Source organism: Natator depressus, chromosome 27 (genome assembly GCF_965152275.1).
Source record: "Natator depressus isolate rNatDep1 chromosome 27, rNatDep2.hap1, whole genome shotgun sequence".
In the NCBI taxonomy this organism is placed as follows: domain Eukaryota; kingdom Metazoa; phylum Chordata; order Testudines; family Cheloniidae; genus Natator; species Natator depressus.
In genome coordinates this window covers 11,329,543-11,349,489 of record NC_134260.1, presented here as the reverse complement: position 1 = coordinate 11,349,489, position 19,947 = coordinate 11,329,543, and the positions used below count along the sequence as shown (strand labels likewise).

Here is a 19,947-nt window from a genome sequence, read left to right as displayed (position 1 = left end):
ATGTGTGTCTCTCTCTCTCTTTGTTTCCCTAGAGGATCCGGGCATCAGGAGTTATCCTGCTGGAGACCATCCTCTTTGGATCTCTGCTTCTCTACTTCCCTGTAAGTATCTGGCTTGCATTGGGAAGTCAGCACTCCGTCCCTTGCCCCAAGAGCACCCTGACTCCGGAAGGAGGCTGGGCCGGATAGAAGTAGGTTCAGTGCTTTCCCTCTTCTCAGACCTTCCTGTCTGGTGATCTCCTTGTGCCATGGTACCTTTGATCCTAGCCAGGACAGAGAGAGAGAGAGACCCCAGGGGGCCAAATCCAGCCAATAGAGTTACACTGGGGATGGATTCACCCCAGGAATCCCAGTGAAGGCACGCACTGGGCAGCTTCGCCCGTCCCACCCCTCACGCCAGCGCAGCTACACGGCTATTTTTAGTGCACTGGCTTGATCAGAGCTAGCACAGATCCATCTACCCCGGCTGGAAATGATACCACCAGCTCCAGGGCAGATGTTACCCTGAGGCTACCTGCCATGCCCTCCCACAGATCCATCATCCAGCGGAGGATTCAGAGGCTAGAACAATGCCTTGCACGTATCTGAGTGTCTCTAGTATCTAGTAAGAGCCGTCAGGTAGCAGAGTGATGAGCATGGAACCGTGTAAATTCCTAGGCAGAGAGGAACCCTCAACTGCACAAGAGCATAGACGTGTATCGCCCCTCCTCCCCGGGGATTGGCTCTGCTCCTCCTATCCCACGGGACCCTAGTTCTTTGGGATGAGGCGGTTGTCTATAGATAGACAACATCACATGGTCCCCTGATAGGGTCCTCAGTGGCTAGGAAAGCCCATGTGAGGGTTTGGGTCCAGTGGCACATTTCACTGGGGCTATTTCACACCCAGAATTCGCTGAGCTGGAGGGTATGTCTACCCTTCAAATGCTACAGCAGTGAGCTTCAGTGTAGACACAATCTATGCTGATGGAAGAAGCCACCTCCCAGAAAGGCAGTAGCTAGGTCGAAGGAAGACCAGCCCTGTGTGTTCCTGATGTTCTTCTCCCCCGAGAGCTGGGCGTGATCCAGCCAAGCTGCCTTTCTCCCCACCTAGGTGGGCGCAGCTCAAAGCTGATCACAGGGCACCCCAGCTCCTGGGATAGGTCACAGTGCCCCTGCATGGGGGTGGGGGGACGAGAGGAGCCCCAGCACCTCCAGAACCCCAAGGATCAACCTCCTCCCTTCATGGCAGGAGGGACAGGAAGCAGCCTAGGGTGTACAAAAGGCGGATGGAGAGTGCGGCTCACGCTCCATTTGCTCTCCTGGAAGGACTCCCTCCAGGATCCTGGGTTCCTTCTCCAGGCCAGGAGCAGCGAGAGATCTGCCTCAAACAGGGCCTGAGGGCGACTAAGCTGATGGCTAATTTTGCTGTCCCGGACACCAGCTCCTGTGGGATCATCCTTCTCAAGAACTCAAATCCCTTTTCGGCCACTGGAATTAAATTAAATGATCTAAATCCTCTCTCTATCCTGCAAGATTTACAGCTTCTGCCTTCAAGAAAGCACCAGGGAAGGGGAACGAGTCTTTTCCAAAGTAATTGATCTTCAGGTTTTTCAGCAAATTTCTCTCACATACGTTCCCTCGCTCCCACAAAAGGGGGCAGAGGGCAGTTAGCTGGAATTTGCAAATTTGTCACCCACAATCTATTTGAATTTTTGGTGCTTATAGACTGCACATCACCGTAGTGTCCAGCTGCTGCCCATCACACTATGTCTTGGTAGCCAGTTTATGTTCCACTAGAGAAACAATATTTGTCCTAGTGCCCTGAGCAGAGGACTGGGAGCCAGGCACCCTGGGTTTTCAATTTGACTCCTGCTGAGAGTCATTTTGTGGCCAAGGGGAGGTCACTTGATCTTCTTGGGCCTCAGTTTCCCTGTCTGCAGATGCCACATACAGGTATCAACTACATACAGACACACAGGGAATGCAACTAGAAGGCACAAAAAGATGGGCCTCTTCCACTGAAGCAAAAGGAGTACTTGTTGCAGTAGTCAGAGGTGTAATACCATAGGAGGTCTGCAACCTGTAGGAGGCAACATCAGTGCGCGCGCACACCCGGGCACAAGAAGGAGACACAAGGGACACGGGAATTGCCGTACGAGAACTCGGGGTCACCCAATGAAATTAACAGGCAGCAGGTTTAAAACAAATTTAAAACAAAAGGAAGTATTTCTTCACACAACGCACAGTCAACCTGTGGAACTCCTTGCCAGAGGATGTTGTGAAGGCCAAGACTATAACAGGGGTCAAAAAAGAACTAGATTAGTTCATGGAAGATAGGTCCATCAATGGCTATTAGCCAGGATGGGAGGGATGGTGTCCCTAGCCTCTGTTTGCCAGAAGCTGGGAATGGGTGACAGGGGATGGATCACTTCATGATCACCTGTTCTGTTCATTCCCTCTGGGGCACCTGGCACCTGTCAGAAGACAGGATACTGGGCTAGATGGACCTTTGGTCTGACCTAACATGGCCGTTCTTATGTTCTTATGTCACAACAGTCTCCACAAGTGGCCAGGACCCGCTGCTTCAAAGGCGGGCACAAGAAACCCTGCACTTATGGAATCGCCTACCCCCAGGGGAGGTTTCCACCTGAGGGGGTAGGAATTGGCAGAGTGGGGCTCATGCTCGGAAGCCAGAGGGTTTATGCCTCTTTTAAACTATTGCTGACTTTGGTTAGTATTTGCTAGCTGTAAAATTCCCATTATCCACAGAAACATCCAGTCCTTTCTGTGAATCATGCTAGGGTTCTGATGCACAACACTGCACAGACGACGTCGGGCCTAATTCACATTTACACGAAGGCTCTGTCTAGACGAAGATACAAGATGTTTTGTTAGAACTTGGTGGCTAACCCAATCCAACAACACAACTTTTGTCTGAGGCTAGAGGAGCCCCGATCTCTTTTTCCACTGCACTGGCGACATCCCGGGGCCTCAATGTGGCTGTTAACATCCCTGACATCCATTATAACACCCCAAAAGGCTGCCAGAGCAGTCTCAAAGGTCCACAAGTGCAAATGAGAACTGGGACCCAAATCTCAGGTGCAGGTCGAGCTGGGGAAGTCAGAGCAGCAAGTAAGGCCTTCCCAGCTTCCCCAGACAGAGATCTGAGCTGCCCCGGAGTCACCCCCTCTCGCCTTTCTGTCCAGGTGTTTATCCTGTACTTCAAGCCGAGCATTTTCCGCTGCATCATCCTGCGCTGGGTGCGCATGCTTGGGTTTGCCATCGTCTACGGGACCATCACCCTCAAGCTGTACAGGTAACACAGCCAGGGCAATGACCCATCAGACAGCACCTCTTTCTACAAGCCCTCCCACCAGCAGCTGTTTCATAGAGTCCAAAGCCAAACGGGGACCATTGTGAACAACCAGGCTCATCTCCCATCTGACACAGGCCATAGGACTGCCCCAGAAATAATTCCTAGAGCAGATCTTTTCGAAAAACATCCAGTCTTGATTTTAAAATGGCCAGGGATGGAGAATCCACTCTGATCATAGGATATCAGGGTTGGAAGGGACCTCAGGAGGTCATCTAGTCCAACCCCCTGCTCAAAGCAGGGCCAATCCCCAATTTTTGCTCCAGATCCCTAAATGGCCCCCTCAAGGATTGAACTCACAACCCTGGGTTTAGCAGGCCAATGCTCAAACCACTGAGCTATCCCTCCCCCTGATCCTTGGTAAATTGTTCCAGTGAGGAGCAGAACTGGAAATAATTTCCCTAATACATGTACTAAGTTTCACCACAGCTCAGCTGCCACACAAGTCCAAAAGCCACTTGGTGTCGATTACATCCAAATCACAAATACAAGCGTATATGCACTTACACTCGATAGCCTACCAACAATGAACATTGGTCAGAAACTCACAACTGGCTCAGGCTCGGGAGATCCTGGCCTCCCTGCAGTCATGCTATAGTGGAAGGTAACAGCTGTGACAAAGAAACCCCTAAAACCCTTGCCTTGTCTACACTATAATAAACAAGAGATGTCATTGCCAGATGCTGGACCTTAGCTAAAGCCAAATGAGGCAGATAAGACCTGAACCCTATCCACGGGTCCAGTTAAGACAAGATTAAGGGCTGGGCCCCCCTTTTTAAGGTTTTTCTTCTTGTCTTTTTGCCATATTTCTTCCTAAGCAGTTCTTTATAATAAATTTAACAAACCTATATCACCAATTATTTACTGCCCCTGGTACCCAATTAACCGTATTTTTCTTTTTCTTGCCTCAACCCAAATTTTCAATAAACTCCTGCTGGTATGGGAAGATTCACACAGATCTAACACAAACAACCCAACTTTCTCAGGATCTCCTTCTTTTGGGTCACGTGCTTTGGGCTTATCACACATGCTAACATCCAAACTCAATTAAAAACCATAATTCACCCAGGCCCAATGTTGGTCTATAGGCATACGGGCAGAACTTGCTCCATACAAGAGGGGGTCATTTTGTTTATTATGATTAATTATTTGTATTATCGTAGCACCCAGGAGCCGCCTGGCCCCCAATGTGCCAGGTGCTGTACAAACACAGGACAAAGAGACAGTTCTCCCACCCAAGGGGTTTACAATCTCGCTGTTGAACTCTCAGCCTCGTGCTAGTTTGCAGATACCTGCATGGCCTTGGACCTGATATAATTAATATTTTAATACCCTTCTGTCAGGTGGGCTTTTCCTTTAGCGGCGCGACAGTGCAGACAAGATGCAATAGACTCCAGAGCGCTCAGGTTAAAACCCACCCGGCACAAAGGGACCCCAGGAAGTCCTAAGTCCGCCATCAGCTGGCCATCGAAGGAAAGACCCACGGGGAAGCTACAGTCACCTCCTCCCTCTCTGTTACGCAGGGTGCTGAAGGTGTTCCTCTCCCGCTCAGCCCAGCGAATGCCCTACATGACCAGCGGGCGGGTGCTGAAGATGCTGGGGCTGATCCTGCTCTTGGTGCTCTGGTTCCTGGCCGCCTGGACGGTGGGGATGTTGGAGAACATCGATAAGAACATCCCGCTGGTGATCCGCTCTCAGACTGCCAAGGGGCTTCAGTTCTACATCTGCGACCATGACCGGTGGGACTACATGATGGTTGTGGGTGAGACCCTGCGTCCGAAGCTTCGGACATCACAAGAGAGGGAGGGGAGGGGGCCTTTAGTTTGCCCAGAGATGTCATTGTACCAGAGTCTACAAAGGTCTAAGGACACAGAGCCCCCAAATGGGGCAGGGTGCTTAAAGAGACTCAGTGGGCTTGTCTGTAGGACCCAGGCTTGTGGACTCGGTGTTTCCAATCCCACGCTTGAGAGTCCACCCTGCAGTGTAAACCTGGGTTTACAATTGCTGGACCTGGGTCTCGCAGCCGTGCTAACATGTTCTTCTGACTCAAGTCTGTGGCTTGAACTGTGTCCACATTGCAAAACAACAGGGCTTGGACCCAAGTCTCAGCAGGGCTTGGGCTCTGAGCCACCCACCTAGCAAGGTCCTAGGACTTGGGTCCGGAGTGCTTGCTGACCTGGGTCAGACTGATTTGTGTGTGGACAGAAGTGGGGGCTTGGGCTCAAACCTGAGTCAGAACCCAAGCTTAGTGTGCAGTGTAGACATATGCACTGCGACCAGTTCTGGCACAGAGCAATTCTCAGCAAGGAGACAGGAAAGCCACAAGCAGGTTCAATGTAAACCATACAGGGCCGGGTTTTTATACTGACGCTTACCCTGCTCCCCAAGTCGCCTCAGCGGGATTATTCCTGCTTTAAGGTACCACCTGAGAGGAGCGAGAGTGGCAGAGCCTGGCTCGTGGCAAGGAGGGGCAGAATGGCTCCTGGAAATGCGCCTGGCTAATAACGAAAGGCCGCGCGTTAGCACTGAGACGCCCGTCATGGGAGAACCCTCTGCTGTTGGTCCTCCACTCCACCCACTGTGCTGTGGAGGTGCTGGGCAGGCCTCCTTTCAGGCTCCTGCACCTACCTGGGCAACATGGGGATGTCCCGCACCGGGCACTGATGGGGAGACGCGTGCTCGAAGGCACAATGTCTGGGATCTGCGGCAGAAGCAAAGTAGTGGAAGCTATTGGACTTATAGTGCAATCCACACATACGGGCTTCCCCTCCTGTTCTCTCTTGTGGGTATATGTCCACGGATGCAGAGAGAGGTAAATAAAACAAAATAGAGGAGATATCCAGGCAGGTCTCCAGGGCTACCCCTCTTTCCCATCCTGGTCCTGACGACTCTAATAATGTGCCGTGGTTCTGGGGATCACAACGCTGCCTTCAGAACCACAGTGATCCTGCCCCGTAATCAATCTGGGCTTGCGGCATACAGGCCATTCTGGCTCTAGGCAGAGAGAAGTGCTTGGAGGATGGGCATGGAAGAAGGCTGCCCTCCTAACAGAGAGTTCATGCCAGCTAGCTCGCCTTAACTAGACCATCAACCGGCTGGCACCTCAGCTCCATGGACCAGAGTGTCTCGATATAAAAAATGAATGTCCTAGAGAAACGGGCCCTGGCCTTTACTACTCATCTCTCTTTTTCTCCTGCCAGCTGAGATGCTCTTCTTATTCTGGGGCAGCTTCTTGTGCTATGCCACCCGGACGGTGCCCTCTGCCTTCCATGAACCTCGCTACATGGGCATCGCCCTGCACAATGAGATGATCATCTCTGCAGCCTTCCACGTTGTCAGGTGGGGATGGGGAATCACCCAGCCAGAGGTTCCCTTTGGCTGCAGGACCTGGTGCTCTCTCTGCCCTGGGTGCCCCACAGCTCAGTCCAGTTCAGACAGAAAGGGAGCTGGAGACTCACATGTCAGCAACAAACACAATCCCACCCCCCTCTCCCGCCAGGGCTGGACCTAGATTTTGCACACCCGCTGAGTCTTGTGCTGTAGATGTCAGTCATGGGGGCAGGTCAAGTGCAAGTGGCAACTTGAGCTCATTCAAAACCAGGTCACCCCAACGGGCAGCTCTTTCCTCCTCCCTCTTCTGATCTCCCAGCTCAGCTCCCAGCACGAGCAAGATCCCCAGCCCCCGAACGAGCACTGCAGAGTGAGATCCCCAACGGTGTACAACAGGACCAGTGCCCCCTGCACTGTCCCACCAACCCAGGGTGCTATATGCTCCGCAATGGGGCCTAGTGCTTAGAGCAGAGGATGGGGTTCAGGATGTCTGGGTTCCACTCCCAGCAGGAGGGAGAGTCGTTCAGAGGCTAGAGGAGGAGAGTGGAAGTCCGAGAAATCCTGGGTTCTAGTCACTGACTCTCTGTCTCACATAAGGCGCATCACTTTAACCACTCGGAGCCTCAGTTTCCCACCCCCAGCAGCACATTGTGGAGAATAATACTTACCACCTTGGTAGAGCTAGAGAGGTCCACTCCTGAGAGTGTTAGTACCGAAGGAGACTGGCAGCGTTGCCTAAAGGGTAGCGCCCCGGAGACCTGGCTTCTATTCCTGGCTCTGCAACTTGTTTGCTGGGTGATGTTCAGCAAGTCGCAGCCTTGCTCCATGCCTCAGTTTCCCCATCTGTAAAATGGAGATAACGGGACCAACCTTTGTAAAGCGCTTTGAGATCTACAGATGAACCGCGCTAGATAAGAGCGAGGGGTTATTCTGACAGGTAAATGCAGAGTGTAGGTATGCACCAACTAGCAGGACAGCAAGCAACTGCTGGGGAGGGGTTCTTGTTTTGGGGACATCACCTGAATACTTTGGGACGGCACCCCCGCCTTGCCCAGCGAAGGGGTGGGATAATTTAATTAGACAGGCCAAATGCTGGGGACTTTTTTTGTTTTTAATCAGGCTTTTCTCAGGCCAAACTCCCATTGGGATGGGTTCCCCGCCCCCCAGCTGTGTTACATCCATGTAAAGCCACTGGCGTCAGTGGAGCTACTGCTGACTTACACCAGGGGCCAGGAGAGGTGAATCAGGCCCCTGAACAAAGGCATTGTCACTGGCTGCACAAGGAAGGGGCAGAGCAAAGGGGATCTGGCCCAAAGCTTTTATGCGGTGCCTCTCTTGGTCCGGATCCAAAGTCAAACAGAGTGCATGGGAAGCTTCCCAGCCGCCGTCACTGGGCCTTTAGCCCCCAACCCCTTTTGCAAATGTGCGGGTAAGATTTTATTCCCCAAGGCCATGGGGAAGAAACACCAAGTCCGGCCCTCTGTAAATTACGTCTCCCCCCACCCCGTCTAGGTTCGTGATGGTTCCCTCGCTGCATCCCGACTGGACGCTGCTGCTGTTCTTTATTCATACGCATGTCACCATTACCATGACGCTGGCACTGCTCTTCATCCCAAAGGTAACCCGCCTCCGGCCTCTTCCCCCAGCATTGGTCTCCCGGAGGCTGAAAACACAATCCTGCTTTCCCTTCCCAGTTACCTTTGGGGTAGATTCCCCTTTTTAAATCCTTTACAAGCATCCAGAGCCATCCCTAACAAGCTAAACAGCCTGCCTGCTCCTCGTGAACTGCCTGGCCCGCAAGGGATAACCATGTGCAGATGCTGCAGCATTGGAAATAGAGGGGCAGATTTGTCCTTGGATGGACTGAGACAACAGGAAGGCAATTGATACCTCCCTGATTCAGAAACAGTAGGGGACGGTGCAGCAAGGACTGCCCCATGGGACTTTGCAGCGGGACAGGTCAGTCCCTGTTACTCCCCTTCCCTCCTCCAGCCTGCCCAGCAGTGCCCCCCATGCCCAGGGCTGGGGTGCAGAGCTGGCAGAGGGGTAGATAGTGTATGAGGGCTTGCATGTATTGCAGTGGTGGGCAATGCATTCTGGGTTATCCCACTGCACAGAGAGCTGGGAGGAAGGAGGGCCAGCCAAACTAGTCACTCAGGTACCATTCAGGGGTGCTGCCAAAAAACAGGGTACCAAGGCCTCCAGCAGGGGTGATGCACCATTAGCTGCCCTGGCTAGTATCTGAGTGACTGAGGGGTTTAGCGCCAACCACGCCGGTTAACTGGTGCAAAGCTGCAGTGAAGCCAGGGTCTACGGCCTACTGCAGGCTCGGCCCAGGTGGGGTGACAGGAGGCGTCTGTCTTCACTGCAGAGTTCACTCCAGTTATCTACACCCAGGTTGCTCCTCTCAAGTTGGCCTCGCTCAAGGGAGCGCGGCCACATGACAGCACCCCAGCGGCTGTGTCCACACCGGCCTTGCGCACGCTCCCCGGGGGGGGGGGGGGGGGGCGTATCATGGGGGTCTTTGGGAGTCAGTCAAAACGGAGCTAGCCTGCGTCCACACGACAGAGAGGCCGCTGAGGCAGCTGAGTTCACTCGATCGGTAGCCTATTCCCTCTCTAAGGCCGAGCAACTGATGTCAACAGCCCCACCGCGCTCGGGAGAAGAGTTCGCGTGTGTGGCTGGGACTCGAGCGAGGGGGGACACTCCAGGCATAACTCTGCAGCGAAGACATGCCCCAGGCCATTAAGGAGAAAGAGAGGTGAGATGGCACCGGGTTTTGCAAAGGCGTCCAAGAGGAGATAGGTGCATTTGCGGGCCAAACTCCCCCGGCTGCCCTGACAACCCCAGCCTGCAAGCAGCAAGGGCTTCAACCCCTGCCACCGCTCTCTTCCCCCAGTTCTTGCATGCCAAATCGCCCCTGCGGGAGGAGATCGCGGCGGAGGTCTACGAGGACGAGCTGGACATGCGGCGCTCGGGCTCCTACCTGAACAGCAGCATCACGTCGGCTTGGAGCGAGCACAGTCTTGACCCCGATGACATTCGGGTGGGTGGCACACTCAGGACCTTCTTTTGATGCTAGCTATACAGGACTGTGCAGAGTAAGAGTTGCCTTTTGCAGTCTTTCTCCTGAAGCAAACAAAAAAGGGGTGGCGAGGGTTATGCCTGCCCTGGGGCTTTCGTGGATCTCCCTTCCCTCCTCGAGTGAGGGGTGACATCCCTCCGCGATCATGGGACAGGGGGTGGAAGCAGGGGCTGCTTCACCCATCCTCCAGCAGCAGTGGAGAACGTGGGACCGTCAGTAGCAAAGTAGTCAATAAGGCTGACCTCGACAGTGTCATTGTTAGTCTCCAGAGTCAACACTCAGTTGAAATGGGGGCCGGGGGTGTGCCAAGTTTACAGCTTTATCCGGGCCTGATCTGTCAGCCCTTACTCACAGGAGTCACCCCACAGGCCGGTTGGTTCTGTCTGCCTTGCTGAAGACCCAGGCACGGACCGCTGCAACGGGTCACAAGTGGAGGGTTTTTCCTTTGCACCTTTAGGGGCTAGCAATGAGGAGTCTGGTTTTCCAAGGTGCTGAGCACCTGCAGTGCCAGTTGGCTTCAGCAGCTGCTGTGGGCGCCCAGCATCTTGGGCTCTTTATTAATTATTATTATTATTATTATTAATCAGGGGTTTAAAAATCCTGCATGAACGGATACAATGGATGGCTGTATCCCAGCTCAATCCAAACCCCCTCACCACTGCTCTCCCTTCCTTTCCACCCCTCTTCTGTAGGAAATCCAGACACATTTTACACCCCTGATCAAAAGGAAAATGAACCCAGAGGCTGACGTACATTTCAGACGTTCATAGGCGCAAAGGGCCATGAGGAGCCTTCCAATGGGATTTAGGCACCTCCTTCTGAAAATCCCACCCCTGAAAAAACACCCCTCAAAAGGACCGGATGATCCAGTTTAATCAAGATTCGCTCTGCGATGTCCCGATCAGCCCAACGACTGGAAATTGGGGCTTAGAAACTCACCCTGGTGAGAGGGGAGGGGAAACTGAGTAAACATGACTCATCCCTGATTGGATCAGATTTCTTATCTCACTATGGGAGGCTATATAGCTCTCCAGGGTATGTGCTCCCCTTGTCAGCCCATCCCGGGAGCAACCGGTCTTGCTGTTAATTCCTGGGTTTGCAGAGAATAGCTAAGAGCTGGGCAGCAAATGGATTTGTTTTCTGTGGAAAATTTGTTTTCTGTAGATGAAAATAAATTCGAAGACATTGGCCGAAAAACAAAAAAGAGTTTGATTCTGAACTTCCCCCCTGGTGTCTCGTGCACCCGTTTTCCAACATAAGCCTGGCCGGCTGGTTGGCTACCATTTCCCAAGCTAACAGACCTGGTCCTTTCACTCAAGGAGCAGAGGCCTATGGTTTTAGCTCCAAAGCCGAGCCAACCAAGTGGTGGTGTTAAACTTTGATTGAATAAGAGGTTTTTATATATTTATCTGTGTTCCTTTCTTTTTATCCTCTCTCCTCTGCCTTCCCAAACGCCACTCAACGTGTAGGATGAATTAAAAAAGCTTTACACGCAGCTGGAGATCCACAAAACCAAGAAGATGACCGCCAACAACCCTCACCTTCAGAAAAAGAGGAGCTCCAAGAAGGGCCTGGGCCGCTCCATTATGAGGCGCATCACCGAGATACCAGAGTCCGTGTCTCGGCAGTGCAGCAGAGAGGGCAAGGAGAGCTCCGGCGCGGGTGGCGGTGGGAGTCGCTCCGGCTCCTACAAAAGAAGGCTTCTGGACTCCGGCAGCTCCAGCGTGAAGGTGAAAGATGACTCCTCCAGGCACAAAGCCTTCTCTCTGAGGAAGTCCCACAGCACCTACGACCACGTGCAGGACACCAAGGAGGGCTCCTCGCCCCCCAGGCGCGACAGCGTCTGCAAGGAACCCCCACTGCTGGACACCTTGATGAGGAAAAAGCTGGCCAAGAAAGCCGCCGAGAGAACCCAAGGCGATTCCCTGGACTCGGCCCCCCTCGTCTACAAGTCTGCCAGTGCCCACAACCTGTTGGCGGACAAGAAACCCCTTCACCCCAAACCCTCCCCCTTGCAGAAATCCCTCAGCGTCCTCATGAGCACCAGAGAGAAGGCCCTGCTGTTGACCAGCCGGGCGTATTTGGAAGACAGCTGTGAACAAGCTGGAGAAAAGGAGGGGAAGGGGAAGGAGGGAGCTTCCACTCCTGAAATGCAATCCCCAGGGCAGGCGGATGGCGGGGAGGCCACTGAGCAGGCCCCGGAGGAAGGGAAGCAGCCGCAGAGCGACGACGTAGCCCAAGGGACCGTGAGCTTCTTCCTGCAAGACAGCTTTGACAGGGCCACCGTTTGCCCCTGGGGGGAGGAAGTGACCCCACCAGACAGCAAGGTGCAGAAACACGTCACGTATGCCCCGATGAAAAGCATCAGCGTTGACAGCTCTCACCTGTCGGGGAGGGTGCCCCCTGTCAGCAGGAGAACACCGCCACAACCACCCATCAGGTACCAAAGCTTGGCTCACAGTCTCGAAAGGAGCGAGGTTGCCCCCTGGGACGCTCAGGAGCACATGCGGCCTGCCACAGACACTCCCGGTCAGGCCTCCAAAGATACAGGTGCGCTGATCTACAGCTGTCCATGGGAGGTGGAGGAGCTTGCGGGAAAGATGGAGAAGGCAGAGCGGGGAGAAGATAATGTGCAACCTTCGTCCACGCCTGGGAAGAGCAGGCTGCTGTCTGGACCTTCCTTTGCTGTGGAAATATGCCCGTGGGAACTGGCGGAGGAGGAAGGTTTCAATCAGAGTCAGCAGGACCAGCTGAGCAAACCAGGAGGCGCTGAGAAACCAAACAGCTCTCTGGCAAAAGCCCAAAGCCTTAAAATCTCCCCCCAGAAAAGCTCCCTCAAGAGTTTAGGGTTAGCCATTAGAGCGTTTAACCGGGCAAGGGAGAAGAGCAGTGTTAAAGGAAGGAAGGAGGACGAGGGGAGCCAGAGGGAGAAAGAGAAAGAAAAAGAGGCTGGCAGTAGACACGATAAGCCCAAACTAGTGGAAACCTCAACGCTATCCATCGGCAGGACGGCAAGGCGAGAGGCCGCAGCCAGAGGTCCCGAGGAAAGCAGGCAGAAGATGAGTAAACAAGCCACCATCTGCCCCTGGGAAGAGGCAAATACAACCCCACCCCAGCAAAACAAGGACGCCAGCAAAATGTTTGAAATATGCCCATGGGAGGTGAGTGTGGAAGAAGCAGATGGTGCCCAAGAGGGGTCAGCGCCAGCCAAAGCAAGCAGCAGAGCAGAAAGGAGGAGTTCAAAAGACACAGGAGGCACCATACGCAGGAAGCTGGAGAGGGTGAGGAGCCAGTGGGAATCCATGTGTCCCTGGGAGACCATACATTCTGGTGGAGCCCTGCAACAATGGAGCATGGATGAGGCTAAAACATCCCATCACTCCAAGATGGACAGCAAGAATCCCGAGGCATGCCCCTGGGAAACTGCAGAGGTTATAACCAGTGTCAAAAATGAAATATGCCCTGTGGACACAACTGAAGCTCCACCAGTGAAACAGGGTAAAGACAGAGCTCCCAAAGGGGACAAGAGCATCACGCTGAAAGCAGCGGCAGGTCCAGGCAAAACACTGGAGAAGGGAAGCAGCCAGCGAGAGGCCATCTGCCCCTGGGAGAGCTTGGACATGGAGGAACTGTCAGCAAAAACTGACACAAAACACACTGATCTGCCAAAAGGGACTTCAAAGAAATCTGACAGCGTTGAGAGCAGAAAGGCAGAGGTTTGCCCGTGGGAAACAGTGGAGGTCGAAACCAGTGTTAACGCTGAAACCTGGGAGGTGGCTGATGCGCCACCAGAGAAAGGAACTTTATTAAGTAAAGTTGGTGTGACTTCCAAAGAGGATAAGAGCATCAGGTCAAAAGCAACAGGTGCATCTAAAACACTGGAGAAGGGGAGCAGCCAGAGGGAATCCATCTGCCCCTGGGAGACCATGGATGTGAAGGACCCATCAATAAAACCAGTTTCCAAAAGTTTTGATCTATCTAAAGTTTCCTCCAAGAAATTTGACAATGCTGATAACAAAAAGGCAGAGGTTTGTCCATGGGAAAGTGCAGAGGTTGAAACCAGCATTCAAATGGAAATCTGCCCCTGGGAAGCAGCTGAAACTTCATCGGATAAAGGGAAAACAAAACAGGATAGGGATGAAGCTTACACAGCCAGTTCAAGGGAGACCAGAGATATGCCATCTAAGAAGTTAGAGACAGGGGGCAGCCAGCGAGAATCTGTCTGCCCCTGGGAGAGTATGGATATGGAGGAACTCTCAATCAAGCCTGCTACAAAGAGCCTAGATCTATATAAAGCTGCTTCAAAGAAATCGCACAGTGTTGAAAGCAAGAAGGCAGAGGTTTGTCCCTGGGAAAATGCAGACGTTGAAGCCAGTGTTAAAACTGAAATCTGCCCCTGGGAGGTGGCTGAGACTCCACCAGAGAAAAAAACACAGGAGAAAGTTGGTCTCTCCAAAGGCGACCAGAGCATCACCTTGAAAGCAGCAGCGAGTCCATCTAAAATGCTGGAGAAGGGAAGCAGCCAGCGAGAGTCCATCTGCCCCTGGGAGACCATGAGTGTGGAGGAATCCTCTGTAAAAACAGACAGTAAAAGCTTTGAACCATTCAAAGGCCCTTCAAAGAAATCCGGCAATGTGGAGAGCAAAAAGGCAGACATTTGCCCTTGGGAAAGCCAGGAGGTTGAAGCCAGCATTAAAGCTGAAATATGCCCTGGGAAAGTGTCTGAAGCTCCATCAGATAAAGGGAAATTAAGACAGGACACAAGTGTGGGGGAGGAGACAGGTTCAAGAGGAACTGGAGACATCCCATCTAAAATGCTGGAGAAGGGAAGCAGCCAGCGAGAGTCCATCTGCCCCTGGGAGGACTCCTCTATAACAACTGACCTGGGCAAAATTTCATCGAGGAAATCTGACAGCGTTGAGAGCAAAAAGTCTGATATTTGCCCTTGGGAAGGATTAGATCCAAAAGCGGTTGAGAAAGAAAGTTCGAAGGCAGAAATATGCCCGTGGGACGTCGAAGGAGCCTTGCCCAGTCGGACTGAAAAGCAGGCCATGGAAACAGCCAGCACAGCTGTTACGGGAACTCCAACAGCCCAGCCAAAAAAATCAAAAAATAAACCCACGGGCCAGGCCGAACACAAGCCGCTGCATCGCCTCGTGCCTGACCCCAAGCCCCTGAGAGGTTTCAGCAAAGCCCACAGCATGATGGCAGATGTGCCCCCCCGGGAAGCGGGCGTGGCCAGGTGTCTTAGCACAGGTGGCAGTGGGACGGCAGACATCTGCCCGTGGGAAGCGGAAGGGGCTCCAACGGCGGCTGCAAAGGATGGAGCAGAAACCAGCAAAACCTCGGAGGCGCGTCGGCTGGAGGCGGGAGACGTCAGTCCCATCCACGCCACCCCAGCCAGAAGCAAAACAGCAGAAAAACGGAGAGAGGAAACCAGGGGTCCCAGCCCAACCAAATCAGATGTCCCATGGGACTGTGAGTAGCTTTTTCCATGAGGGTGGGAAACGGATGCAGATGAGGCGAGAAGGCGACTTCAACCAATGATTGCTTCAATTCTTAGCCCCGCCTACTGCGTGTCCACCAAACCTGGATTAAGGACATGATTGAATCCTACACTGACAGTCAATGGCGTGGGTGACAAAATCCCAGACGCAAATATCCTTGATCCTCTCAGTTAGTGGAAATGAACCACACTTGGACTCTCTATGGGCCACTCCTGTCAGGGGACAGTTGCAATTTTCTGCCTTCACTGAAAACCCAAGTCAACTGTGACACTCCGCAGATTCCATCTTTTGTCTGTCAACACATAGCGAGGTTCCGTTGTGTCCTCTTTGTCAAACCAGTGGTATTGGAAAGCGTTAAGACCATCCTAAAGCCAGCCTCACACACTTCCACCAGCCATATGTCCAACGCGCTCATCTAAAACTGTAACTCGCTAAACAAAAAGTCTCGGCTGCGAGCTCTGGTGAAATGAGGAGGGATGTGCTTGGCGTCCATCATATGATTCTCCGTTTACAGCTATGTCTCAGTTAGCTGATAGTCTGGAAGTGCATGGAACTCCTTGGTGCCCAACCAATGGGCCCATACAGGAGGATAAATCAAACTTAATGAGGAGTCGATAAGCCTTACACCCAAAATGCTGCTCATCCTTAGCCTATCTGAGGAACCTTACTGCTCCCTTGAGCTACTTACATTGAGGTTTGTATTTTCCCAAGTCACTGACCCTCTCTCCCAGGCCTGAGCCTGCCAAGGTCACCTCCTGCAAGGTGCTGAGCACCTTCAAATTATTGTTGATGTTTAACATTTGTATTATGGTGGAGGCCCCAGTCAGGATCAAGACTCCACTGTGCCGAGCGCTGAGTCTGTAATGACAAGGCAGTCCTTGCCCCAAAGAGTTACCAATCTTAGCAACAGAGGGAAGCTAGCCAGCCAGTGGAGAAAACATAACACACAGGGGAGGACAAGGCAACAGGGAAACAGTTGTGTTTGGCGTAATAAGCAGCACTTTGGGCACACAACTGGAGTCTAAAATTTGAAGACAACGGGTATTGAGAGACTTCTGCAATTGACAGGCTCGGACCTTGAATGTCAATGAAAAGCCTATTGTGCAGAGCCGAACGAAACATAATAATGAGGTGGAACATGTGGACAGGGTCAATGCAAAGATGAGGCCGAGTAGGAAAGGGAAGATGCTTTTCAAGTCATTGCCAACACCCCAACCGATCACTCGTCGAACGCTGCAGCCATCTTCATTTTGGTGAAGGGTAACTCCAGTAGTCTAGTTCAGATTTTGAAGCTTGAGATAAACAAACTGCTGCTTATGTTCCACTCCAGTTGCGTGTCACTCTGTTGCCTAGATTTCAAATTAAGTTACTTTTAAATTCCCCACAGAGGCCCTGAACCAGTCACACGAATTTCACGTATCTGAAACGAGCCATTTTTGTTTCATTCGAGCGATGCTGGCTCAGTGCCTGCATGTTATTTGTGAGTCAGTGATTCTCTTTTCTCTTGCCACAAATCTCTGGATGTCTTCCCGGGGAATAAACTAACCTTCAGGCCCTTCCAATGCTTCGCTTTTAGAAACCTCGGTATTAACGAACCCCAGGGATCAGTCACCGCGGTACCAGTGACGCAGCTGGCTAAATACACGGCACTGTTACACCGCTGTCACGGGAACTCCAACTTAAGGGTGTTTATTGTCTTAACTAACAATGCCACTAACTTTCCAAAGCACTTTGTCATTACCGGTTACTGTGCGTGTCTGTGTGATCACACCCTGCGCAAACATGCCTAGGGCTACAATTCTGCTTCTTGGCCCAGAAGGCATCCAAGCCTCCCCAGGAAGGGTAATCGCTTTCATTTTCACGGTCAAGAATAGCAAGCCTTCACTTTTAGGCGACACAGAGAGATGTATTTTCCTGGATGCCTTTATTGTCCTGTCCCCCTCCCCACCCTGCACCAATTTTTAGGTGGAGTTGGGAGATGTTACGCCTGCTGGAAGCCCAGTCCCCAAAAGGGCCTAATGCTGCAGCAGCCCAAGAAAGGGCCCCTGTGTAGAGGAGGGCATATGCTGGGAGCCTGAGCAGCATGGATCAATGCAGCGGGCCCTTAGGCCCTAGTCAGGAGAGCACAAGTGCTGCTGGGCAAGGACCAAGGTGCGTCAGCAGAGGGGCGTCTGGGAAGCCAGCAGTGCCTACCTGCCCACCCCGTGCCTGGCTCTAGACAGTGCCCCGTTCTCCCCATGACCTCTCCCCTCTCCTTAAAACAGGTGGGAATTGTACAACGGAAGGTGCACACAACTTCCTCGCCCTGGAACTTTCCACAGGAGGAAACACGGTGCCTGACGTGGGCAGCGGCAGATTGACCATGGGACAATTATTGACCATGGACAGAAAGAGAAATACAAAGGAAAGCTTTCCCCACGAGGAGAGAAACGGGGGGAGAATGGCCAGGGCCAGCCTTAGAGGTCCCCACCCAGCCCCAAGCTCTGCCCAGCTTAGCATAGGTCTGAGACCATGACAGAGAAAGCGCTGTGAGAGAGATGCCAGTTCTACCAACTTGATCTTGGCCCTCTCCCCTTCTCTCCAGGAGTCAGGGCTGCTCGGGACAGTAGCTTCCCAGTATTCCTCACCTTTGCCACCTGTCCCATTCAGATGGGAGCAGTGAGGTCAGAGACAGCAAAAGTGAATGTTTTAGCTTCATCCCCCATCGCGTGGCTTTGGCCCAGGATTTGTCTCCTCTCCCCTCCCGTCCTTTACTTTCACTGTGTCCGTAGGGAGTTGCGATGCCGTATAGCGTACGTGACTGTTTCAGCGCTGAATGTCACACGGGATCATCCGATTGTGTAAGAAAATGTACATACAGAGAATAAAGAGAGTTATCTATATCCACAAGCAGAACTACTGGCTGTGATTTATTGCTGGGGTTTTCCCATCGCTTCTCTCTCAAGACTCTGGTGTCGCTGAGGCTGCAGCTCAGGGGTAAGGATTATGGAACCATTCATTTCATTATAGGCCCAAGCAGTGCACCGCTTGACAAGCTGGTCTGCGTAACTTTCCCCAGCGCTGTTCCTCCAGTTAGGGGAAGCTTTTGCATACCCAGCCCCCACTGCAGGCCACTCCTTTCCATACAGTATTTAACACAGTCCTTTCACTAGGTGTGGGCTCCAGTGGGCGGAAGGTCACACAGGGAAGCAACTGTGTTTCTCCTGACTGGCACTTTGGTGCAAGCGTCTAGCTCTGAACAAGAAAACATGGTACTGGAGAGAGGTAGTATGGTCTAGTGAGTAGAGAATTGGACTGGAGATCAGGGGGCTATCCCTGACTCTGCCACTGGACCCTTGAGCAAGTCACTTCCCCCTCACCCTTTGTCTTGTCTACGTAGATTATAAGCACTCCAGGATAGACAGCGTTTGTACAGTGCAGCCTTCCGCTGGGCTGGGGCGTCTAGGTGCTAAATAATATGTTAATGGAAGAGACACTACAGGCTTCCCCAAGCAGCAGAGAGGATACTACAGTGCACATACGTGGAACCTGGAGGGTCTGTTTAACTGCACTGTTAGGGTTGACGGCCAGCGCAGACCTTCCCCTGAGGAGCACAAACCCGTTCAACGACTCCCGTAAGAGAGGAATGGGCACCTTTCACTCAGAGCCCACATGCTATGGATTTTTAACTAGAAACCAGAGCAGGGAAGGCACTTGGGTTGGGTTTTGTTTCGTACAGATTATACCGGGGTGGCCAACTTTAGCCTGGGAAGGAGCCAGAATTTACCAATGGACATTGCCAAAGACCCACAGTAATACGTCAGCAGCCCCCCATCAGCTCCCCGCTGCCTGCCAGCAGCCCTGCTGATCGGTGCCTCCCCCTCCTTCCCCATGCCTCCAGTGCCATGCAGGAGGCTCTGGGGGGAGGGGGAGGAGCAAGGACGTGGCAGGCTCAGGGAAGGGGGCAGGAAGGAGCGGGGGCCTTGGGGGAAGGGGTGAAGTAGGGGCAGAGTCAGGGGTTGAGCAGTGAGCACCCTCCCCCCCCCGGCGCCGGTAACTCCAGCCCCAGAGTCGGTGCCTATGCAAGGAACCACATATTAATTTCTGAAGAGCTGCATGCCGCTCTGGAGCCACAGGTTGGCCACCCCTGGACTATACCATCAGCTTTGGTCACCACAGCCTCAAAACGGACAACCGTCTGAAACTGTGATTTTTCTTAGGTAGCCGCTCCCCTCCCAGCCTGCATGTGGTGGAGCTGTAGAGAGATTTCCCTATAAACCCTGAGCCCATGGGCTGACTATCCTCCGAAAACTCTGTTTAGAAGATGCTCTTTTGGGAAAGGCGGGGGGATCTGGGTTCAAAAATAAAGGGATTCTTAAAGAGGTCTATTGCTGGCTTTGCTCGCAATGGAGAGAGAAAGGCCTTGGCTGAGATTTTAGAAATACTCCACTCGCAGGAGATATTTCAGAATTATGCAAGAATAAGTAGTTAAGAGACTCTTACTACAGGCTTCATATGGAACACATGGGATCAACTCTCCTCTGAGGCAGAAAGAATAATGCTCTCAAATCCCACTGCACATGGCCTCCTGAAGAGGGTCAAGTAGCATACAGGAGGCTCTGGCATCTGCTAAAACATGAACAGCTGGATTGTTAGTACGAGCAAAAGGAATGAGTCTGAGGACGGGTCAAGAGA

The 19,947-nt window shown here is 52.6% G+C and overlaps 1 protein-coding gene across 1 annotated transcript in view; it reads left to right on the top strand.

The window, feature by feature from the left end:
* GPR179 (G protein-coupled receptor 179) overlaps positions 1 to 18,158 on the top strand; it is a 36,378-nt gene extending 18,220 nt beyond the window's left edge. Inside the window, exons 5-11 of the mRNA XM_074940398.1 lie at positions 33 to 101; positions 3,185 to 3,294; positions 4,875 to 5,113; positions 6,552 to 6,690; positions 8,194 to 8,299; positions 9,581 to 9,727; positions 11,236 to 18,158. Coding sequence (XP_074796499.1) covers positions 33 to 101; positions 3,185 to 3,294; positions 4,875 to 5,113; positions 6,552 to 6,690; positions 8,194 to 8,299; positions 9,581 to 9,727; positions 11,236 to 15,252 — 4,827 coding nt within the window. The 3' untranslated portion in view covers positions 15,253 to 18,158. The remainder of the gene's footprint in view (positions 1 to 32; positions 102 to 3,184; positions 3,295 to 4,874; positions 5,114 to 6,551; positions 6,691 to 8,193; positions 8,300 to 9,580; positions 9,728 to 11,235) is intronic.
* Positions 18,159 to 19,947: the final 1,789 nt, after the last annotated feature.